At 47.5% G+C, this 25,253-nt stretch overlaps 1 protein-coding gene across 4 annotated transcripts; it reads right to left on the bottom strand.

The window, feature by feature from the left end:
- On the bottom strand, positions 1–24,052 carry tpd52 (tumor protein D52). 4 transcript variants are annotated; one of them, XM_064348166.1, is made up of 8 exons: positions 23,898–24,052; positions 6,664–6,782; positions 5,997–6,145; positions 4,507–4,608; positions 3,378–3,404; positions 1,878–1,919; positions 604–652; positions 1–178 (listed from the first exon to the last, which is right to left on the bottom strand). In XM_064348166.1, the coding sequence occupies exons 1-8, from the start codon at positions 23,914–23,916 to the stop codon at positions 56–58; spliced, it is 630 nt and encodes a 209-aa protein (XP_064204236.1). In that variant the 5' UTR covers positions 23,917–24,052; the 3' UTR covers positions 1–55. The 4 variants fall into 4 exon arrangements, with proteins under 4 accessions (XP_064204236.1, XP_064204233.1, XP_064204234.1 ...); XM_064348163.1 differs by lacking the exon at positions 23,898–24,052 and adding an exon at positions 9,640–10,216; XM_064348164.1 differs by lacking the exons at positions 3,378–3,404; positions 23,898–24,052 and adding an exon at positions 9,640–10,214.
- Between the last annotated feature and the right edge of the window lie 1,201 nt (positions 24,053–25,253).

The raw sequence follows: 25,253 nt of genomic DNA, 5'->3' as shown, positions 1-25,253 counted from the left end.
GGAGGAGGAGGGGGCGGGGCGAGAGGGGAGCCCCGGGGAGGGGGGGGGGGGCCCATCAGTGGGGCTCCTCGCTGTCTGCCGGGGTCACTTCGGGCGCGGCCTCTGCCGGGATGGCGCTGGCCGTGGAGTTCAGAACCTCGCCGAAATCGCCGGTCGACTCCGCGGGGCTGATCTTGGTCTGCAGCGAGGAGCGGCGATTAGGATTCAGAGAGAACAGAGTACCGCAGAAACACACAAATCCAAGCCACACCGCTCACATTTCCAGCTGGAGCACACGGTAAGTTGTGGCAGTGTAGTGCAGTGGGTAAGGAACTGTGCTTGTAACCGAAAGGTCGTAGGTTCGATTCCTGGGTTGTACCCTTGAGCAAGGTACTTAACCTGAATTGTTTCAGTACATATCCAGCTGTATAAATGGATACAATATATCATTTCCAGTTAAAACTGCCGTCAATTACTTCTGATAACTGTGAGGAACGTGCACGTCAAACGCATGACCGCCCGGTGAAGACGTTCGTGGCACAGCGCTAACAAACGACAATAACCAGTGATCTCAGTGACGGTCACGGAGAGCAAATTTAACTGAGCGCCACCTCAGAAACTCACCTTTAAAGTCTCCACCCTCCCTTCGAAGGACTTGAATGTGGGAGTGTTCCTGCAAAGCAAACGAAAGCTTAGCAACAGGTTCTGACCGAACGAACGCGAGTCCAAACAAACCGATAACTGAGAGCAGGATATAAACACATTCATTTTTACAATGCATCATGTACCCAAACAGCATTCACGCAATGTTACTGCATCTGAAGCAATACGGTATTACAGAACGATTCTGTGAACGTTTGTCTTCCTTGGTTTAAAAAAGTGTTTCAGGCAATAGGTCAGAGGGCACAGGACAGAAGCACTGAGGCAGAAGAAACGATAACACAAACATGAGTGATGGCCTTGCGTTTCGATCTCTAACGTACAGAGAGATGATGCTTTTCCTAAATAGATTATCACCTAAGCTAGGCTAATTGTATCTAAAATGACAGAAACTGTTAAAAAGTCACAGGAAGTAACAGGTACATGTAGGGAAGGAGTAGGTTCTCATATTTTATCTTATTACATGCATCTCCTCTGAAAGGCTGGTCCGAGATTAGAGTCATTTTAATCAGGGAAGGGCCAACTGCCAAAACCTGTTTTGGCAGAGCTACACATACTGGGCTGTGAGGAGTGCTAAAATAGCAGAAGCACATACTCCCCCTGCTCCGTAGGGCTCCTGGGCCCTGTCGCTCTCGCTCCCAGCCAAACGATTGGTGCGCGTCACCACTGAGCCCGGTCTAACGGCCAATGACGCAAGAGATGAGCCGTGCAGCTTCAGCCGCCTGGCCGGGCAGAAACCGGTCGGCTCCGGCCCTCCTACCCGGCACCAGCCCTGCCTTCCCTGACACAAGTGTGCGCACGGGATTCCGCCCGCCAGTCAACAAAGCACAGCGCTACCATAGGGGAGGGGCTGGGCGGGGCTAGCAGGGATTAGCAGCTGTTTGTATGTGTTTGTGTGTGTGTTTGCGTTTGTGTGTGTGGACACGTATTGCTATCTTTGTGAGAACCAAATGTCCCCACAAGGATAGAAAGATGAGGAAAATTACGCAAGGTGGGGACGTTTTGCTGGTCCCCACAAGTTCAAGCGGCTGTTTTAGGGTTAGGATTTAGGGTTAGGGTGTAAGTTACAATTAGGTTAAGATTAGGCATGTAGTGGTTGGGGTTAGGGTTAGGGTTAGAGGTTATGGAATGAATGTAGTCAATGGGAAGTCCTCACAAGTATAGCAATAAATTCTTGTGTGTGTGTGTGTGTGTGTGTGTGCGCGTGCACGCACACAGGTGCGTGTGCAGTCTCTTACCTCATAGCAGGCATGCTAATAGAGTGCTGTATGGAGTGTATGCTATCCGACAGCAGTAAAGGAAAGGAAAGGGTTAGTCAAGGCAGAGAGAACACACCGGAAAGACAGTGAAGAGGGAGAAAGACCAAAGCGGCTCTTTATCCACACCGAGCACTTCACTCTTCGTCCTTCCCTCACTCCGTGGTCAACCATGTACACACAGCAAGCATGCCCTATATTAAATAAACTCTAACAGAGTTAATTCAACTCTAATACTGTTTACCAGTCAATTAGGTATCAACTGCTCTCTATCAGAGTTGGTTCAACACTGAATGTCTTTTTTTTTCTGTGTGCCAAAATTATACAGTTCCGGTCAATAAAGGGGTTGCTTTCTGCCATCGCTATTTGACACAGTACACATTCTTTTAAGGTTTTTTTTCTTTCCAAACTAAATAAAATGAAAAGGGATGAAAGAGGGGTTTGTGAACTGGGAATTGATTAAAAAAAACCTCGTCTCGCTGATAAGGAACAGCACAGTAAATCCGGCAGCAGGAGGGAGGAGGACGTGGGTTTAAAATGGGAGGAGGCGGGAGCCGGGAGAGCAGATGGCTGCGGAGGGCTCGGGCCTCCATGCGCCTCCGCGCGCCTCCCCGGTGTCAGCAGGAGGAAGTCCTGAGCTAACGGCGACGGTGGGAAACGAGCGCTCTGTACACAATGCGCTCTGTTCACCCGCGTCACAAAGCCAGGCCTTATTCTGCCTGCACCGCCGCTCTAATTAATTGTGAATGGAAGGCAAAAAGAGAGTCAAAGTCTGGCTTTGGTCAATGTCTCCTATCTACTTTGTGTGGTAAATAAAACATTAAGAGATTTTTTTTTTTTTAAAGCCAGGATGCTTACTGCGTTGGCTAAACAAAATCACCCCTTGGACATTTTACTGTCAAAGAATGTGGTGCTATTAGCAACTGATAATCCTTGCTGACAGAAAGATATCTTGTAAAATACCCGCAGTGTTCATTCGACACCATCTGGCCTCGTACAGCGAATATCACTTTCAATGTCCCGTTTGGCACACAGCTGACATTCAGGACATGAACCGAACCTCAGATAGAGGGAAATATTTTCATACGCGCCACCGTTGTGATCGACTGGATAACTGCAGGGTCAGTTTTACACGAATGCACACCAAAACGTCACGCGACGAGACATTAAAATCCAGAAGCACACGTACGACCTTAAAAACACACCCCCGACACCCGCAAACACACCACGAACACAGAGCATGCTCAGATGAAGGCCGGCGAGCAAAGGCCGCGAGCGAAGGAGAAACAGTCTCACGAATGCTGCAAATAAAAACGGGCACACAGACAGGCCACCCGAAGCGGACACCCAGGCTGAATGAACAACAGACATGACTTATAAGAGCAAAGCAGAGCCAATGAGACCGCAGCGCGGACAACGAACGACACCGAGGCTTCGGGTCCTGAGGCGCTAGCGGACGCTAGCCCCCTGCGACCGCCTTACCTAAAGGAATTGGAAAGGCTCTGTAATCTGCGGAGAGAGCCGTCGGGGAGCGTTAAAGGGAAAATGGAGAGAGATGAATCGCGCTCGGCGTGGCAGCTATACGACGCGGCGGCGCTCGGCAGGGATGAGTCACGGCGTTCCGTAATGGCTTTGTCTGAAACAGCTCGCGCTCTCGTACATCCCTCCGGCCGCCGGCCCACTCAGGCAGGCTGTTAACCTCCCCGCACACACCGGCTGCATGGCCTCGTGCATACGCCGTTCTGCGTGTCACAGTACTGCATTGTTTTGTTTTTTTTAACCCTACCCTTTTAGGTGTGAGAATGTCCTTAACGGAATATCCTAACGCTGATGTAACAATCACTGCTGGTAACTGAAAGCAATGGAGTTCTAGAACACCGATTTAGAATTTTGAAGAACATTCCAAAAAACCTACTCTTGAAAGGGTTCAAGTGTGAGATCACAAGTATGTGATTAGAATGTTGTTAACTGAACATTCTAATGCTGATGTAACAATCACTACAGGAAAGCAATGGAGTTCTAGAACACTGACATAGAATTATGAAAAAGAAAATTTCCAAAAAACCTACTCTTCAATGGATTAATGAAGGCTTCATCTCAATGTCAAAGAACACATTGTTGGAAAGAACCTCCCTTGTGTCCCTGGCCACCACAATGCATTTAACTGACGGGGCTCTGTATGAGTAAGCAAAAGGGAGCAGGAAACTCTCATGATGTCTCACGTGTGTCAAGACTGGACTGTGTCACCTGACTGCGTGTCCTCTGCAGTCCCACCACGAAAGCAGGAAGTGCATGTCAGAGGCCACGCTGCTATTGGTGCACCGTAGCTGTGGCACGCAAGTGTGCGAACGTTCCCACGTCCTCACTAGAGCGCTAGAAAAGCTCTAAGGGCAGCCGGGGGGCCAGCGGACACTGCAGTACGGCAGCAAATCAAAGGGGCCTGCCCGCACTTCCAGCAAACTGGCCTACTGAGCTCTACACTTGAGTGGTGCCCTGGCCATTGGAACATGCAGTAAGTCAGTACGGGGGTTCAGGAGCGCTCCTGTTGTGTGTGTGACCGGTCGGTACTGGGACGGGGGTACAGGACAGAGGGGTGCGCGCGCGGACTCACCTGACGTCCTCCAGCTTGCGGCTGATGGCCGAGCCCACGGTGGTGAAGGCGGCCGAGGCCTTCTGCCCCGCCTGGCTCAGGGTCTCCGAGGTCCTCCTGTAGCTGCGGGGGGAGAGAGGAGCCGTTAGCCCGAGCGCTAACACCGCGCTGCGTTCGCTGCCTCGACCGCCCCCGCGTGAGAAGGACTGCCGCAATGCTACACGCAGACGCACCGGTGCGGTCGCCGCTCAAACCCACACCCCGACAGACGAACGCTTCAAGGGCGACTGCTGTGTGTAACCGCTGTGTGTTATCGCTGTGTGTTATCGCTGTGTGTAACCGCTGTGTGTGATCGCTGTGTGTAACCGCTGTGTGTTATCGCTGTGTGTAACCGCTGTGTGTAATCGCTGTGTGTTATCGCTGTGTGTAACCGCTGTGTGTGATCGCTGTGTGTAACGGTTTCGCTGTGTGTAACCGCTGTGTGTAATCGCTGTGTGTTATCGCTGTGTGTAACCGCTGTGTGTAATCGCTGTGTGTTATCGCTGTGTGTGATCTCTGTGTGTTATCGCTGTGTGTGATCTCTGTGTGTTATCGCTGTGTGTGATCTCTGTGTGTGATCTCTGTGTTATCGCTGTGTGTAACCGCTGTGTGTTATCGCTGTGTGTTATCGCTGTGTGTGATCGCTGTGTGTGATCTCTGTGTGTGGTCGCTGTGTGTAACCGCTGTGTGTGATCTCTGTGTGTGATCGCTGTGTGTAACCGCTGTGTGTGATCTCTGTGTTATCGCTGTGTGTAACCGCTGTGTTATCGCTGTGTAACCGCTGTGTTTCGCGGTGTGATCTCTGTGTAACCGCTGTGTGTTATCGCTGTGTGTGATCTCTGTGTGTTATCGCTGTGTGTGATCGCTGTGTGTAACCGCTGTATGTTATCGCTGTGTGTGATCTCTCGGGGTCGCTCTCCCTAGCATCAGCGTCTGAAGGCTGCACAATGCAGCTGGCATTAATGAAGGAAGGCCTTGTTACAGACACAGGGCGTGTCCGTGCAGCCTCACCTCTGGGGCTGTATCTCACCAGGATTAAACTGTGTGATTAGGAGCTCTCGGGCAGCGCTCCAAAACCAGGAAGCCAGAGTCAGAGCAAACAGTGCTTTCTGTACCGCAGGTCCATTACCCTGCTTCAACCTATCCGCCATTTTGATTCCAGCAGAAGAGAAGCGCTGGTAAACATCTCCTGCTCAATTTGAGTTCAGCTCAACCCCACGCGTGCCTTTCCTGTAACCTGCCGACGCTCAGGGTGAAATGCCATCATGCATTTCTGCCACGAGGCAGCTGATTCCACACAAAAGCCAGGTTTCTGAGAGGAATGCCTCCATTTCCTGTTTCCTCCCGTCTGGCGGGAGCTCAGATGAAAATGGCCTAAGATGGGGAGCTGAACCCGAGCGCTCTTTGAGCAGAGGACAGGCGCGTGCCCATTGGCTGCGGGATCAGGGGCGTGTCCACGGGGAGGCACGTACACGACGGACGTGGTGACCTCCTGCCAGCTCTTGGAGATGTTTTGCTTGAACTCGTTGAGCGGAGACAGCCCCAGCTTCCTCTTGATTTCCGCCACGTGCTTCTCCTTCGCTGCCAGGACCTGAGAGAGAGTCTGGATCTCATCCTCCACCTGCGAAGCAGACACATTTCACACCATGTTGTGAGTTCCTTTCATACTCAGGAGCCTCAATATGCCACACAGACAACTTAAGAGCCGCGCTAAAATCACACTAATAAACTTGGCGTCGAGTGTGTCACATGTACAAATGAAGACTCTCACTTTAGTCTCACTGTAGCTGCACTTGTAAATCAGTTTCACATTAGCCACACCCCCGCCCAGGCCGACTCACCTTAGCCACACCCCCGCCCAGGCTGACTCACCTTAGCCACACCCCCGCCCAGGCCGACTCACCTTAGCCACACCCCCGCCCAGGCCGACTCACCTTAGCCACACCCCCGCCCAGGCCGACTCACCTTAGCCACACCCCCGCCCAGGCCGACTCACCTTAGCCACACCCCCGCCCAGCTCACTCACCTTAGCCACCCCGCCCAGGCTCACTCACCTTTACCCACACCCCGCCAGGCGCCACCTTAGCCCACCCGCCAGGCCGACTCACCTTAGCCACACCCCCGCCCAGGCTGACTCACCTTAGCTAGCTCGTTGCGCAGTTCCTCCTGCTCTTCTTGCGTCAGGGCCGGGGGCGACACGCCGACGGCGGCCCCAGCGTCCTCTCCCACCTCCGGAATGGAGTCTGGTCTGGGCGTACCTGCAACACAGAATCGACACCCGGTCAGAGAGGACAGCAGGCATCTGGACCGTAGCCTGTTTGTTTCCAAAATAAAAGTCACTGCAGAGCAGACCTGTACCTGCAACGACCACACCATGCATCTGAGCAAGCCCGGGGGGTGAACAAGTGGAAGAAAAAAAACATAATCAGGGCGCGGTGTGGCTTGGGTGTATTTACATTTGGTCTCCTGAACGTGCTAGCCATGACTCCACCTTTTCTGATACGCCAGCATGAGGTCTGAGGTCTGCCGCCGTAAACTACAACACCCAGAATTTCCATCGGAAGACGGCGATTGGCTGAGGAACAGGCGATCGATCGGAAAAACAGCACACAATCGTTGTTTCCAACCGGATCACACCACATGCCTCCAATCATTAACTGGGGAAATGAGGCTGGGCTGTGAGTCAGCATGCCAAGGTATGGCTCTACTGGATAAGTGATCAGAACTCCATCTCCTGATCCATCTGATTCTTGGAAGAAATTAAACAGCACAGTCTGAACCCAACGTGAGCTCAGAGCGCACTGAAGAGCACCAAGCACTCATTTTACTGAGTAATTAGCATTAAGGTTCGCTTTCAGACATCTTTTCATGAATAGGAGAGCCTTCCAGACCATTTTTAGCCAGGAGCAGACAAAGGACTCTGGCTGGCCTTCAACTGGATCACCCAGGATAACCGACCTCAGCACGCTGCTATGGCGTAGCGACCGCAAAGCTAAAACCCACAATGCACAGCTGTGGAATCAAATCAAAAACCCAATAAGTGATTTAAAGATGAATGTTTGTGTTTCCCCAATAAATCAGTTACTGCATCATCATAAAATCATCATGTCGTAAAACTGAGATCAATGGACTGGACCAGAGGCCTCTGTGCTGATCTCTGCTCCATACTGACTGGCTGGTTTCTAAAGCAGGAAAAATAGCTTTTATGCTAAGATATGAAAATATCACAAAAACATCTCCTGCACTCTGCAGGCCTTCCTCAAAGCCTCAGATATGACAAGAATAGAAATTAACCAATTTAACAACCAACTGTTTAATACCCAAATGTAATATAACCTTGAAATTCATCAACATGCCACACAATTAACACTCTTTTGTCACATTACAACTTCAACAGAAGTTTGACAGACAGCTATACAAGTTTTTCAAATTTACACACACAATTTCAAGATCAGAGAATGTCTCGCAATTTTGCCATTTTAACACAAAAAAACAACGAATGGAGAACAGAAGAAAATGGCCTGGCTAATGGAGGTGCACCAGACCGCAGTCACGCACTCCGCATGCACTGAAGATGCTGACCAATCAGAAGCACCCGCCTTGACTAGACAGACCAGGGCAGGTAACATATTGGAGACTAGGTTTGTCATTCAATCAGAGCGCTGTTGAAGCATGGAATGTGAACGTAAACGATAGCGATGACTTCGCTATTCTAACGTCACTCGCATTAGCTACGTTTGTATTTGAACTAGAAGGGTTTGCCAGAGTCAGGTGTAAATACTTAGACATTCCTAGAATACAGATTACAACCATTTTGGATGGTGTCGCAAACAACTTATGTTATAACTCGGCCATGTTTGAACTTGCACATGGCTGGTGTAATCAAACCCTGAGGCCAAAATACTGGCATACAACTGAAGCAGAACTTTTTTGGCACTGTCTCTTATTTATAACTCTTTTTTATGCTCTCTCCTCATCGTCAGAAATTATGTTCATTTATTACAATTCGGTGGAAAAAAGCTTTTGAATTATTTAAAGCTTTACCTCCAGTGAATTATGCATATTCCAGATAATGACAGCTGCATTGTTCAGGTCTAAGAATTGGTTTAAATAGTCCAATCAGTCCACCAAAATAATGTTGGAAATAATTTGTTTCAATTCATCATTGCATTCGGTAAGTGTAATACAAGTATACCCGGTCCTATGACTTACCTATAGGCAGGCCTACTGGGTGTGTTTTCAATCACATGAGAAGGAAATGGGAAGTGTTCAAATGTAGTTTTTTTTAAGTCACACCTCAACCACAACATCGTAGAACAAATTCAATATGGTATTTTGTCCATATCATACAGCCCAATTATCAACATGTAAACTCCTGTGAAATATGAATATAAACCTGGCTTAATCCAGAAGAAGGATTGTATTATGTTCTTCTTAAGGTAAGTGATTAGGTAACCATGGATTATAATACTACTTGTTTAGTAGTTGCTCTTAATACCTGTGCTTTCAGTTTGGTAGTCAGAGGCCTTGAAGGCTGATGTGTGCTGCAGAAAAATGGCAGCTCTAATTCAACAGGTCAGAGTGACACACATAAACACACACACACGCGCACCGAAATACACACACTTGCGCATGCACACTCGCAAACATGTGCATGCACACACGTGCCTACGCATACATTACACACCTGGACATATTCAAACACACACACACACAAAACAAGGAACACACACGTACACAAACACAGGTAAACATACACACCCACACGCAAAAACACAAACACACACGTGGGCACGTACACACACACACACACATGCACACAAAAAACACAAACACACACACACACAAAACACGAACAAACACACACGCACACACAAAGCACAAACACAAACAGAAACACAAACACACACAAAAACACAAACACATGCACATACAAAACACAAACAGAAACATAAACACACACAAAAACACAAACAGAAACACAAACAAACACACAAACAGAAACAGAAACACAAACACCCACAAAAACACAAACACAAACACACACGAACACACACAAACACAAACACAAACACACACACACACACACACAAACACAAACACACAGGCTGTTACCTCTCACCGGCGCTCCTGGGGAGCCGGGGGGTGTGACGCTGTCAGTGGGAGACAGGTACAGGTAACTGGCGTTCACGCCCTGCTCAAAATTGAATGGCGACTTGTAGTCCTCCGCAGGGTCCATCCCGCCGTGCGTGCAAGCGAGCGTGCGAGCGTGTGCCTGTTCCCTCCCCGGACAACCGCCTGCACGCGATCCGGTGCGAGCCGCTCCTCTGTGCCGTTCACGCTCTCTCTTTCGCTTTCTCTCTCTCTCTCTCTATCTCTATTTCACTCTCTAATTTCAGCCTCTATTTCCTCCTGTCCTCCTCTCCCTTTCTCCCTCTCTCTCTCTCTCTCAGCTCGCTCGCCCGCTCGCTGTCCCTCGGCTCGGTGTCGCCGGTGATCGTGTGACCGCGCCGCCGCCCGCCCCCCTCCTGCCGGCAGCGGAGGATCCGGCGTGACGTGTCGTCCGAGGCTGGCGGAGCGTTAATGAGTTACCTTCCCCCCGCGGGGCGATCGCTTAGTCAGAGCCCCTCCCCCCCCCCGGGGCTTCGCGGTAATCCCACGGGTCGGCAGGGACGGCCAGGGGACGGCTCGGCAAACGGCGGCTTTCAAAAGGTGTCACGGAGCGAACGCGCGTTCGTGCGTGCTTGCGTGCCTGGGTGCGTGGGTGTGCTGAGAACCTCCCATTCTGGGCTTCGTTTCCCGTATCTCGTCATCGGAGGTAAACGCGGAGCCGTTTGCCTCGCGGTCACGTGACCCCCCCCCCCGCCAGCCCCACGAGGGGAGAAGCGTAATCCGCCGTATCCCAGATTAAAGCGCTAATCTGCGAGACGCCGCGGCCGCCCCGCTTTGGAGGCGACGGATGAACCCCGCGCGGCTCGGGGACGGGCGTCGCCCAGCGCGCCGCTGCGGGGCTACATTTTGTGGGGCTAAATTTCACGCCGCGCGTGCATGCGCGCATTCCATTTAGCGCCGGCCCTGAGTGCAGTTCCTGTTCCCGCAACGCTTTAGCCTCGCTTCATTAGCGCAACGTGACCCCGCCGAGGAGCCTTCGCATGCAGCTACGCTAGCCGTAATAAGCACACCTCGCTACGCTACGCTAGCTTTACTGAAGCCGGACATCGTATAAATCACTGTTGAAATGGCGACAGGCTCCCTATGAAAGCTGTAAGAGCATTTGACAGCAGTGTGCTCTGCAGGTCAGGGGTCACAGAGTTTAAAGGTCATGACACTCAGCCCTTAAACTAGAATTTGGCTAGAACGAGCCGCAAATCGATTTTCAAATGTTCAGATATCAAACGCTCATCTCCGAGACCGAACCAAATGAAATAATGGCATGAATATAAGCTATAATCATGGCACAACGAATTACATCTGGCAATATTCCCAAACAATTAAAAACAAAACAAAAAACAAAAAAAAATGTTGTGGGAAAACTGAAAAAAAGCTCTGTGGGGAGGTATCCTGTGGCTCTGTGCATAAAGCACAGAGAATAAACCAGTTGTTTTTTTCGTCTGGGGTACAATTTTGCTGTTGACGTGTTGCAAATGCCTGGCACACGTAACCCACGCCTCTACTCCCAGAGAACATTCCTTCCTTATGACTTAAGCGTCCTTATGCCGTGATCTGAATTTAAAAACCCGCATTCCAAAGGTTCTGTGGACACAGGGCAGGGCTTCCAAACCTTTTCGCCGGAGGACCACCTGGGCAGCTAATAAACTGATCCAGGTTTACAGCGCGCTTTAATGGAGGATTCAGCCTGACAGGATGATTCATAGAATGGCTTATGAAGGACAGAGGAAAGGCACAAGCTCACAGCCTCACAGCCATTCTGCTTTTATAGACGACCGTATCCATTCAGCAATTACCTAAGTGGTATCACACACACACACACACTCACACACACATACATACACACATACACACACACACATACACGTGTACACACACACAGAAAGACACACAGGCAGAAACACACAGGAACAACAACACACACACACACACACACACACACACACAGGAACAACACACACACACAGACACATGTGGACACACACACACACACAAATAACCAGGCACTCACATACATACACACATACACACACACACACACACACACACACGTGTACACACACACAGAAAGACACACAGGCAGAAACACACAGGAACAACACACACACAGACACATGTGGACACACACACACACAAATAACCAGGCACTCACAGCCAGGCACTCACACACACGAACACACACACACCCACCCACCCACACACACACCCACAGACACACACACACCCACCCACCCACACACACACCCACAGACACACAGGTACACAGGCACGCAGGCACACACACACAGGCATGCAGGCACGCACACGCACCGACGTTGAAAGCAGAACCTTGGCAGTATGCGTGTTTGCTGTGCAAGACGTTTCCAGGAGCTGGATATTTACTTCCAAACCTCCCCTTCGTTGGGCCACAGCCAAACCGTGCACAGAGCTCCACAGCTTCAAAGAGCCCTGCGCTACCCTACGCCACTCCTATAAACCGCCGCTCGGCCGAACCGTTCCGCCTCGGCGACCACGGAGACGGGTAAAACCCGAGCGGACGAGGCCTCACCCCCGCGACCAACCAAGGACGCGGCTCAGAAAGAACAACCACGCCGCGGCTGAGAGCGAGCCTCTTCCGAAAAGCGCACCGCGTGATTCACGGAGCCCCCGAGAAGGCGCTGGAGAGCACCCGCCTAATTTCACACACCGCTGAGCAAGCCGTCCGCAGACACTTGCTTACCATTCCAGTGAACTATGACCTCTCGGAACGAGGAAGACAAAGCTTTTGAGGTCAGAACATTTCTGCTTTCTGAAAGAAACGCGAGCAAGAATGCTCCACGCGGGGGTGTGGGCCGGGGTGGGGTGGGGTGGGGTCGCTCTTCATTTTCGACAGCAGGCCGCTGCTTTGGTCTGCGCCCCCCCCCCCCATCCCAAACTAAGACAGTATGACTCTGATTTAGTCTAGGGCAGGAGGACACAAACAACAGCCCAGTCAGAAAGGAGCATTAAAGCGGTTAATAAAACGCAGCGTCTAATCAATCAGCGGATTATTCTCAGCGCACCGTGTCACATGATAGGGGCCCAAATGAGTGTCATGGGACGCCCGCCCAGTGACGGTCCCAGAGCGGGACCGTCGGCGAGTCGGGCCCCTGGGGAAGATGGCGGAAAGGGAACTCCCCAGGCCTGAGCTACACACGCCAGGAACCCGGCCACCACACACGCTCACACACCTGAGAACTAACCCGGGTTTACTTCAGACTGAAATGGGGGGGATTACCGTGAGGTTAAAAAAGACAAATTTCATTACCTGCTAAATATCGAAAGGATTTATTTAGCCATCCTTGTGCATCTGGAAAAACAGATAGCAGTTAGCCATTCAAAATGTTTTATCCTTATCTGGGAGGGCACTAGCTGCCACTCAACCCGTCAACAACGACTAGACAGGGTACCGTCAAATCAACCTTCGATGAACTGTGAATATGAACCTAAGACATTACCCAGAAAAGCCATTGTTTGTTAATCTGGCTATTATCATTTCTTATATATTGTACAGTTCAAACAGAACTACAAATTACTTTTTTGTTCTCTGGAAAGCGAACCAAACCTTCGCCACAGTGTTTTTTAAATGCTGTCTCGTGTCCGAGACCTCCGGGCTAACGAGATTAGCCTCGACGTTCCCCTGTTTGTGATTTACGGCCGGTTTCGGAGGAGGGCTGCTTCACACGACGCCGAAAGACGCGTTCCCTGGGGACAACCGCCGGCAAAGAAAAAGCCTGAGGTTCGCAGGGAGGCCTCAACTTTCGCTCTCCTGTGCGATGTTGGCGCTCTCCTGCACGATGTTAGCGCACGCCGCCAACGTTGGCGCACGACGGCGAGCCTCAAACGCCCACGCGGCTCCCGAGGGCCCGCTCTCTCCGCGCCGCGCTAAACCCGCCGCGAGCGATTAAAGCAAACGCAGCCTGTTTCTCCACCAATCGCGTTCCGACCCGGAGAAATATTTATGAGATGTTTACACGGCAGAACGACAGGCTGACTGAAATGCCAAATTGTATTTTCCTTTGAGACCTTGTTTTTGCCTAAATGTCATAGAATATTTACGACTAGATAATTAGAAACAAGCGATGAAAACTCAAGTGGTGAAAGCTATGGAACGTAACCCAGCAGAACAGTGCCTGCCAAACAAAATAAAGAGTGAAACTCCTCCTCTTTGGCCTGGTGTTACCCAGGGTTACCAGGGCGCTCAGGAGCACACGGTGAGCGAAAGCTAACGGCACATTCTGTAGCGGGCACAGGTGCAGGGTCAGAAAAGAAGAAAACGCAGTTGGAGGAAAACTGATGTGCCTGCACATTCTGACACGCGTTTTGGTGATTTATTAACAAGCGAAGGCTCTGACCTACATGGAAACAGTCTCCAAGCTTGGGAATAGTGTCCTTTGTGTGAGCTACAATATAACAAAACTTGCATAGCAGGAATCCTGTATTCACAGCTAAAAACAGCAGGAACCCTGTGTTCGTTCACAGCTAAGAACAGCATGAATCCTGTGTTCATTCACATCTAAGAACAGCATGAATCCTGTGTTCGTTCACAGCTAAGAACAGCAGGAACCCTGCGTTCGTTCACAGTTAAGAAAATGATGAATCCTGTGTTCGTTCACAGCTAAGAACAGCAGGAACCCTGTGTTCACACATGTCAACATATGAGGCATCTGCAAGGTTGGCCAGTGCTGCAGACTTTGATGCTTGGCCTGCAGGACCCTATGGAGCATTTTGCGCCCTAATATATCTGTAGTATCAGTAGCGCGTGCACAATACCCACTAGGCAGAAGGCAAGGACACAGTTCCACAAGGACTTCCCACATGACGGCCAATTTGATTCGGGTCAACAACGAGAAAAAGAAGAAGCTAAAAGCGTATTTCCGCGCGTCCGTTTCTTCTCCCCGGACAGGGCTAATTCCAGCCATTTTCCGCACCATTAAAGGCGGGGATGCCGTGTGACCTGTACGCAGGCCGCGCAGGAGCCGTCTCCTGATTGGGTGACGAGCACGTGGGATTCCCCTGTCGTCACTCCGGCTCATTCCAAAATGAATCAGAAACTCTGAATCGGTCAACGCGGCGTTTCTGCTTTCTGTAACAGCCCGGTTGTGGTTTTCTGTTCGAAACCTCGCGACAACACAATGGTGCTTTAAAAATCATGGAGCAGCAGTAAATTATTTTATGGTTACAGATCCAGGCCCACACTCCAGTCTGGTCTGATGACAGCAAACTCGGCAGTGGTTACTGGCTGTTTCAGTCTCCGACGATATGCTGACCTGGTCCAAAGAAAGTCTAAAGTCAACAGCGTTTATGTATTCTAGTAAAGGTCCTTCTCCTTCATAGTTGAAGGAAAGACTGCTTATTTACTAAAACTGAAGATATCTCTCTTTTCTGCCCAAAAGCACTTTATTTGTAGATTGTAAAATGTGGTTTTACAATACGAATTGAAGACAGAAATGCTGGTGGAGTTGCTAAGTTACAGAGATGAATCTTGACTACAGCCAAATGTCGACAGACATCCTCTTCTTTCAAAATATCCAGCTTCATAAAAGGAATGAAAAATAAAGCTCTTTAATCTTCTGTTGCCGATGCTAGTCTGAGCGCACATGTGACCCTGTAAAATACGGAATGCGTCTAAAATGCCACGTGGTGGTTTGACGAGAAGATAGCTGGTGCTGGTCGGGCGGACAAAAAACCGCTTTCTAAGGATTTTTAACTAGCCTAAATGCTCTGTGACCGGTACATCAGAACTCTCTCATTCTCGTTCAGTCTCTCTTTTTCCCCCATAAGGCTTTAAATAAAAGCACAGCTGAATTCAGACGTGTCAAATAATAACTACAGGGTAAAGGACCAGACTTGCATTTCTTTTAAATCATTCTTGAAAGAGAGTGCGCAATAAAATTCTAGGAACTGCCACTATATAGCACCATCTCAACAGCAGTAAAAACCTGGAGGCGCTCTATGACGTGGACGAAATTTGTAATGATTAACGCAATCCTGGAAAATCACATGAAAAACAAACTCCAGTCATTTCAATAGCGCATGTTATTAACCACAGCTTTTATTAACCAAAACTGTTTTTTCCCCACTAGCACGCATTGTAAGACGACACCAAACAACCGCTTCGACACAGCGCTAAAACAGGGAAACGCCCACGCCCACTTACTGAACGAGCACACAGGTGTTAAATGACACCGGCCCCCGCTTTGAGTGGGAGAAGTCGCGGAACAACAACAGGTGACAGCGACGCCCGGGCTTCGCCACGGCAACGCGCAGACAGGTTTCAGGCACCTGTAGTTTAATTTAAGTGAAACGGTTCCACAGGGCGAAATAAACACGCTGTTCAACGGGGCTGCGTCTTCTCCTTTCATATAAATAGACGCCTCGTGTCTCAGTTCACCAACTGTAGGCCTTCTATTGCACAGATGCAGCCTCTACAATGGATGCTTGAAAACAGAATCGGGCCTACATTCAGCCAAACTATCATGAGCTCTGTCATCCATTTTAAGGAACACTATTATCCAAGCCTTTAACTTCCTTATTTTACATAGCATGAGTTTACTCACGACTGGAATGGACTAAAGGCTAAATATTGTGTTTGAAGGCAAAATAGCCATATCACTTGCTTGTGAATGCAAACAGAGGTGCAAACAGCAGAAAACACCCACATCGCACGCTTATCTCACCCAAGGCAGCACTGTACAGTACTAGCAAGGTCCACTTGAAGGCCATGCTTGAACTCAAGGGCTAGTAAGCCTATTTTTAGTTCTGCTGAATTAAAACATTAATAAATTAATTATCTTCAGGTGTCTGTTCTGGTTCAAGGTTTTCCAGCCTCTAACAGAGAGAAAACTGCTACAGAAATGGGGTGGGGGGAAGCTCTAAACAGACAGTAAGAGAGTTTTCTTACTGAAGAGCTGGAATGTGACACCACAGAATAAAGTACACTGGATTCATGTCAAGGGGAGAAACAACAGCATTTAATTAGCATTTCAACTCGCTCACAAAATAGGCTGCCTCAAGTTGTAGCTCTAAGTGGAAATTAGGCTCATTATCTAAATGATATCACCAGTTAGAGAATGAGGGATGTGACTGTAGGATCAGCTGACAGTACTGACCTACATTAAATAGCATGCTGTCATTTTTAAAAAATTATTACTAAAGGATAACTAATTGAACTGAGATTAGACTAATTATAGCAATTGTGGTGCTCTTATCATATTAGCAGTGAGAATGAGTTATTTTTTTAACTCTGAGGGTGATTTGCAGTGATTATGATCAATACCCAGCGACACAACTGAGACTGATGAGGTATTACTGAGTTGTGAGTGAGTGGTGAGTATTGGAACCATAAATGTATAATGCACAATAGCAAAGAGGATAATGGGCCTACATATGATGGTCTCTGATTACAGAAGGTGTTTCTAATAATAACTACCCGCCCAATAGCCAGCTATTATAACTATTTTGACCTTGGACCTCGATCTAACTTGGATCTAACTTTGTAGAGGTTAACTAATTAATGCTGGCTAACAAGAAAATGTCTTTAGAAAGGCTAGCTAGGTATGGTTAGCTAGCAAGCCCGCTCACCATTGCCTCTTTTCAAAACATGATCTTACCCACATTAAAAAATATTTCCTGTTCTACAAGCAATATTTTCCACCCTTACAGTAGATGCTTCAAAAATAGCTCTCTAGCTCAGCAGCAGGCTCAGATACTAATATTAAAATTAAGCCTGCAGCTCCTTAGTATTCATAATGGACACTTTTTCAGGTGGCAGATAATAAATAACAGTTACCTTTGTTGTAAATAATTACCTTTCGTTTTTCTTTGTTCTTGAGTAGGCGTTTGTTCTTTGTCCTCTAACTGTGTTTGTGTGGATACTGAGCAGAAATACAGTTTATACTGGGTACTAAAGGGCTCAGAAGTAAACAGGCCATCAGTGTAAATTCCTGCATGTTAGCCTATGTCTTATAGTAGACAGTAAATGATCAGATGTCTTATACCATGCCTTACAACAGAGAGGAATTATCAATACAAGCCTGAGACTCTGTGACATTTTTTTTTTAAGTTAAGAGAGTCTAAAGAGGAGGGGTCACTGGCCTCTTGGTTCCCCTGTTTCCGGTGCCAGTGGTAGCAGGTGAAACTGAGACGGAGGCTAGAAGAAAGGCCTAGAAACCCACTGGCATGCTTTCCTGGCGTAGACTTACAGGAATCTATCATAATGAAAGCTGAAGGTGTGCACTGCAAACAATGGTGCACTAATATGACCTGGTTTCAAGGAGCACCTTAATCACCCACTACTGCAAGACAGAAAACGTCTGCGGCTAGCTGGCCTTGACTCTTGCCTGCATTTTATTCCACAACCTCATGCAGCCTCGAGGCTCCCAGAGACCTGTAGCCTCATTCTGGACAAGAACCTGGGAAATTAGAGCACTAGCTCCGCCTCCGCATGAGGGGAGGACACGCAAAGCAGAGCCAAACGCTAATCATCCTGACGGACAGCTCGAGCGGCGACGCCCCCCTCGAAGGCGGCCCGGATTCGCCAAGTCACGAAAAAAGCAGGCAGTTAAGCGGCCTCCTCAGACCAGGAAAGAGGAACCAGTAACCCAGCAGACCACATCCAATCAGAGGACGGTACTGCGCACCGCGCGGCACCGCCTGCACAAACCAGCGACTCAACACGCAGGGGCCGCGTTTCATCTTCTGTGTGGCCGCGCGCTTCCGTTCACCACTTCTTCAAGCAGCCCATATATCCTCCCCTGCGCCCACATGAGCGAGGTACAGACCGTAGAGCTTTTTGTCTGTCTGACGGGGAACCGCAGCGGACAGCGCAGAGCGTCTTCCGCGTTTCACAGGGAAAGGGAACACGAGAGAACACCGCTGCGTCGGCTGCTTCCTCGTGAAAAAGAACAGCCGCTTACGATTGGCCGGGCCATGTCCCATGGAGGTCAGCTGCGCTTCAATCAAATCTGATGAACAAAAGTTTGAAACCCGCCTCACGGAGATGGTAATCACTAGGCCTAGCATCACCGCTGCACCCTTACAGAAGCAGAAAGAACACGTTCTGGTCTGATCACCTTACTGAACCATAATGTTCAGTGTTTCCCATACACAGACAATCTGCTATAGCGGCAAAATTTCGCTCTGTTAAAAAAACAAGAGAATGTCTTCTTCACAATAACCTCACATTAGCAGTCCAGTCAATAAAATCCAATTGGTGATATCCATTTCCCTTTGCAAACACATGACATTTTTTAGATTTAAGGAACAGGCTATATTAAAATGTTATATTTCACCATGTACTGCTGGAAAATGTTTTTATTAAGATTAGACAAATGCACTGAAACCGCTCCGATAAGAAGAACTACTGGACTTGGCTCCTGGGTGGCACAACCAGTTAAAGCACCAGCTCTCAATGCAGCGATTCCCTGCAGAAATGAAACCTGACACAGCCAATGCAAAGTCCAGACCTCCCTTGGGAAATGCATAATTGGACACAGTGTCACACAGAGCGTTCTAATAGCACCTCCTCTGGTCGATTGGAAACCTGTTGTCTATTTGAACCAGCTGCACAGTTTATTTAACCCTTTGAAAAGTATGTGTTTTGGAATGTTTTTTTTCTTCAAAATTCTAAGTCAGTGTTCTAGAACTCCATTGTTTTCAGTTACCAGTCGTGATTGTTACGTCAGCATTAGAATGTTTAGTTACGATCATTCTAATCCCAAAGACTATTTGTGATCTCACACCTTAAATGATTAAGTGTTCCAGCAAAATTAACATACAGCTCTACAGTGCACATGCAAACATCATGACAAACTAACAAAGAACATGACTGCAGTCACACAGTGAGACTACTAACACAATGAGAAAACAAAGATTTGCGGGGAATTTTTAAAAATTGTATCATCAATATACTAAAAAAGATTCTGTCGATACAGAGAAAGTCATACCACACTAACAAAAACTAGTAATACAATGATTAAGAGTCTTTGACTCCAGGCATTCTCGGTGTATAACCTTGTGCATCTGTGTGTTAAATCAAACACTGGCCAGTTTGCCTTGCAGTTAAAACTTTCCACAGACTTCAAAATGAGGACGATGTGTCCCCTCCCCCATCTGTTATCGAGACTGGGCCCCGAGACTCATAACAGGTGTGACAACTATGACAAATACTTCAGCGCTCCCTCTCCCAATTCACAGTGCACTGAACGCTGCTCCTAACTAAAAGGCACTTCCAACAGTGCCTATCTGGGAAGAGGCTCCTCAGCTGTATAAATGGCTAATATGATGAATTCTAGTTATTTTCCTGGAAATACCTGTGGCCAGAGACCCATGAGATGACGCATAATTGGCCTAACGCTACCCAGGGAGGGTTTTCTCTGCACAATAACCACTTCTCGGGGGGTGTGTGTGTCTACAGTTTGCCTGTGTCAGCCGCATAGTTTGCACAATCATGTGCTGCAATGACTATGCAACACTCCAAGCTGCATGCATTGTACAGTATTTGCAAGCTAGATTGCATCCTCCAAAACTGACAGCAATGCTACAGTGAGGGCACGGGCCAACAATCAAGATTGACAAAGAAAATTGGATTTCAGATTCTATTTTAAAATGCTTCAGATAAGAGTGCATGCTAAGCGAGAAAAACAAAGACCATTAAACCACATGCTAAGTGCTCACTCTTCGGAAATATTCAACAACGAGGCGGAACTTGGAGGAAGGTTGACAAATATGTCTACTGATGCCAGCAGTAAATGAGACGACACACTTCTCCGCTCAGTTCCAGATTGTTGACAGGCACCTTTCAAATGCACCGAAGCTCCAGCAGCGCTAACAATATGTTTGGGAGTTCATCGCTGGGTTGCCCTGTCAATGCTGTTTTCACGTTCGAGATATGAGAACCGGCTTGAAAGCTACGTTTCCCCAGCCTCTAGTCACATGCTGTCAAATTGTGCAGACAGGAACGTGCGTGACACTGCTCCGAGCCGTGCCGAGGGCGAGATATTTAACAGGAGGAGGACGGAGAACTGAACACAGCTCGCTAATGACCGCCCTTAGAACTCAGCAACCTCGAAAAACAGGAGTCAGGAAGCCCCGCAAGCATCAGAGCCGGAGTCCAGGCCGTGCTCCCTGGGTAACACCCTGACAGAGGCTCGCCGTTTAGAAACAGAGCATCCCCCTCCCCCCGCTGTCTGCGCACAATGACTTCTCTCCCAGCGAAACGCTCCTCGTTCTTCGCCTTCTCGTGCCGGTTACCTGTAGCTCTGTCATCGCGCTGCGTATCTGGAACCGTTGCCATGACAGTGCGACGGTTTAAGAAAGAGAAATGAGAGACGGACGCGGCTCAAGACATCATGCGGAAAGCCAGACAGGTACTTCAGTGGTCTACAGCACCTGCATTTAAACACGCAGCGATAACTCCGCGGGCTTCGGTTTCTAATTTATCGCTAAGTGCCAGAGTTACCGAAGAGGAGCCGCACCACACGGTTAATGCAGCCTGTTATAATGAGGGCCGTCCCTCCCTCCGACGGAGACTGGAGGTTCGCACGCGCCACCACACCGACAGGGCGCTGCGTTAAACTGAGCCACATAAGATGAGGAGCGCCCGCTTTTAACATGTCCGCAGCTTCAGATTCCTCATTCTCAGAGCTATTTACAAGCAGCTGAGAACGGAAAATAGGAAGCCTCTCTTCCCCTTCCGCAAGGTGCGTCCACGGTGACAGAAACCGTGTGGCCGAAAGGAGAACAGACCCGCGGGGGGGGGGGGGGGGGGCAAGGGGGGGAGACGAACGAACAAATGGAAAGGTGACTGCGGAACGTCTGAGCCTGCCGCGGCTGGACTGGCACAGCGCTGCCCTGTCTGCCAGCTCAGAGACAGACAGATGGCAGCACCGCGTGAGGGCGGGGGAGGAGCCCACGGGGGCTGGGGCGGGGCAATGCAGACCGGGCGGAGCCAGGCGGGCGCGATTGGCACGGCTGACACAGGGGCCTTTTCGCAGACCTGCAGGCCCCCAGGCCGTGCGGCTGTCGCCAAGGTGACGGATCCTGGCCAGCAGCAGACCAAGCAGGGCGTAGGACGGTTTGGGCTGGGGGGGGGGTAGGAGTTGTTTGGCAAATTCCTAGGACAGGATCACAAGCGCCCACCTGAATCGCAGTGTTAATAATAACATCTGTTTGTACAGCGCCTTTCTCACACCCAAGATTGCTTAAGGATCGTCAAGGCCGTCGCAGGTAAGCGAGGGGCAAAGGCCACGCCCAAAACTCCCGGCCCCGAACCAAAGCGGGAGGCGCACGGCCGCTGTGCTGCTGGGAGTAACCTCAGACTCCAGTTTACAGGAACACTGCACACGGCATCGGCACGAGGCACAAAAACACATGGGGAAAATGAATAACAGTGACTACATGATTAAAACTGCTCTTATGATGGAAGGTATGGTTTGCAAGGGTGCTATTGCTTAATCTGCATTTATTTACAGCCAGAATCGCCCTCCTGACGATAAAGATTATCATCCGGTTTCGGGGATCGAATATTAAAACACAAATCAGCATGAATGTGCACACGGCATCCAAACGCCCTGCATACGACCGCATTAACAGAGAGATGGAGTTCTAAATATCCTCAGACACACAGAAAAAGCATTTCACGAAACCACAAAAACAGCTCAGGAAAAGACCTGCAGCGAATAAATCAATACAGCTGTCTATATGCAGCCCAGCCATTGCATCGGTCACAACAAGAAAACATGGCCTTCAATACCTTGCCGGTAATTACAGACTGAACACAGAGCTTGCAAAAGAAAGTTTAACAAAAGAAATGTTGTAACACTAACTATAATGCTGGCCAGACCATCAAATGTGTAGTTACTAATGTCTTATGGCTCTGTTCTGCAACCTCCGTTAGAAAATGAATCCCTGTGGAGAACCACAATACACAATAATCCCAGTTAAGATCAGATCAGATTTGAAGATAACTTTAAGATCTCCATGTGCATCTTGCTGATCAGGAAATCTCAACAAATTATCTTCATATGATTGATGAATTATTCATGTGAACCCCAGACATAGGAAACATAAACACCAAAGACTACACTGGCCATCACAAAACATAAAACTAATACACACCACACAAATTATCGGAGTTTTGGACAATTAGATTCATGCCAGGACTTGGGTCTTAAGGTGATGTTTATGGATTATGCATGGTTAAACATGCAAGCAACATCCAGGAGAAAATATCAGCTCTAATAACGATGTATTCAGAACGATTTTACTCATTAAAATCTGGCAGTGCTTAAATAACAAACAATACTTTTTTAAATGAGTTCTGAGTCTATTAACAGCTTTGTTGATATGATCTTGTGGCACTGTAAGGGCTGGTGAAATCATTTAATGTAATGTAATGTCATTTAAAACAGCATTTCTCTGAAATATAGATTGAGAAAATTGGGAGTCTTAGAATAACTGTAACAACCAGAAAAACAAATTTGTTTGCAAAATACAACAAAACCTGGCCGTGTTTCACATGAGCTTGCTGTGGATTGTACAAGTGAGACTGATCACGCTGTAATGTACCACTACGTGGTAAAAAAAAAAAAAAAAAACTGTTATTGGGTATTATGATATTATGCTGATAATTCGTAAAAAGAACATAAAATTACATTCATTATGCAGTATTAATCATTTTATTTTTTGTTTCTCTAAATGGACAAGAACATTAAAGATACTCTTGCTTATGTAGGAGATTAAGCACTCATTAGTTGCACAATCAAGCAAGCTTTGTCAATTGCAATATCTGTGATTATTTGTCACGCCCAACCAGCAGTATGAAACTTCCTTAATTGTTTTAGCTGCACGTACGGCTAACTAGCTAGCTTGTAAGTTATTTAAAGTGCTCTGCAGCAAGGTGTTCGTAGAATAGTACTTGTACTAACAACATGCTATGCATGGAATTTTTATACTTCTAGACAAAGGGACAAAATAGCTCACGTTAGCCAACTATTTAGCTTACAAGCTGACAAGCTACTCAGCTAGCTGCACGGCTATTTTTTGTTGTCCAACATTTCATCCGTGATCAAAGCAAGGAAACTAGCTAACTTTTACAGAAAGTACAGTTTGTATTGTTCTTATGTTTATATACAACAGCTCTGTTTATAGTTAGTCTATCTACATGACAATAATAATGTATTTACCTTGATCGGCTTCCTCCATCCTTATGTTGATTTCTGATTTCACTGCACTCTCGCGGTTCAAGTGCAGATTCTTCCCCTTCCCTCCTGCGATCCTGTCCCCACACGCTGCTAAGCAGCTCGATGTGGGGTGGGGTCCTCCCGTCCTCCCTGACGTCACTGCGCAGGGCACGTACAAGTGTAAACAAAGCGAGGCACATGGTTAAAGTTGATGCTGACGTGATACTTGCGCCTTCACTGCATGAAAGCACGCTCGGTTTTTCAGCAATAAAACGAAACTATATAAATCTGATTCACCTGTGGTGGGCCTGGACATGCCAAAACATATTCCCGTTAGGCTAATAATAATAATAATAATAATAATAATAATAATAATAATAATAATAAATCTGTCTTTTTTTTTTTAACTTGAAGAGTACATCCACATTTTTCGCCCATGACTCTGAAATATGTGCAACCTTGGACATTCATAATACTCATATTTCAATCAATAAGGTAACTACATTTGCAGATTTACTTCTGTTTCAGCTTCCCCACCATAAAGTGTTCCATATAAATATTTCATGACCATAACTGCCATTGAGTTCACAAGGGAGTATGTTTAGAAATAATTAATATCGTTCATTATTGCCAATTCAGATTTGAAATCCTGATATCAGTACACGTCTGGTTCTGCACTACCAAATAACGAGCTTTCAAGAATGCACAATAATAATAAACAGTTTGTATGAATCAAATGTGGTGCTGAAAAATCAAACTAATTGTAAATGTTCCCTATGTATGGTTAATCCTTTTGCTAATATAGCTTAAATGTTTTTTCCCCCCACATATAATGTCAGGTTACTGAGACCACAATTAAACAGACAAACTGTACATTTGGTTCAATACAAAAGTATTTTGTAAATGTAATGAGCTTACTGACAGAGTATATTTTAACCTCTTATTATTTCTGCATATCAAACTCAAACAAATGATATTAGAAAAAATAAGAATGGTGTGGTCATACAAAGCACAACATGAAGAGCAAAGTTAACTTCAACAATGAACAGCCAATACATTTCCTTAAAACACACATTTTAGATGCTCCCACTGAAAAATATCTTGTTAAATGGTCATCTAAAAAGTATATTAATTTCAAAACGAAACAGGTTCAAAAAGGAACAACAATATGCCACTATATAATTCTGTTTGTTCAGCGATTATACTTCTCATTGTAATCGTGGAATTGTAATTCCACTATTACAATGCCATTTCTTACTAAAAATATATATCAACAACAACACTACTAATTAATTTGCAAAAGAACAAACCTACTAGTTCAGATTGAATGTTTAGAGGAAATAGTGCCATCTACTGTGT

The sequence above is a fragment of the Anguilla rostrata genome, chromosome 8 (genome assembly GCF_018555375.3).
Source record: "Anguilla rostrata isolate EN2019 chromosome 8, ASM1855537v3, whole genome shotgun sequence".
NCBI classification, from domain to species: domain Eukaryota; kingdom Metazoa; phylum Chordata; class Actinopteri; order Anguilliformes; family Anguillidae; genus Anguilla; species Anguilla rostrata.
Note: the sequence above shows the minus strand (reverse complement) of the source record. Positions and strands in the feature narration are given on the sequence as shown.

Bases quoted from the DNA above. Each gene is read 5' to 3' on its own strand.
- tpd52 (XM_064348163.1), bottom strand. From the start codon at position 9,763: ATGGACCCTGCGGAGGACTACAAGTCGCCATTCAATTTTGAGCAGGGC. The intron at 6,146-6,663 runs GTGAGTCAGCCT...TCTGCTTCGCAG, and splicing joins TGCGCAACGAGCTAGCTAAG to GTGGAGGATGAGATCCAGAC. The intron at 653-1,877 runs GTAAGAGACTGC...TTTGCTTTGCAG, and splicing joins ATTAGCATGCCTGCTATGAG to GAACACTCCCACATTCAAGT.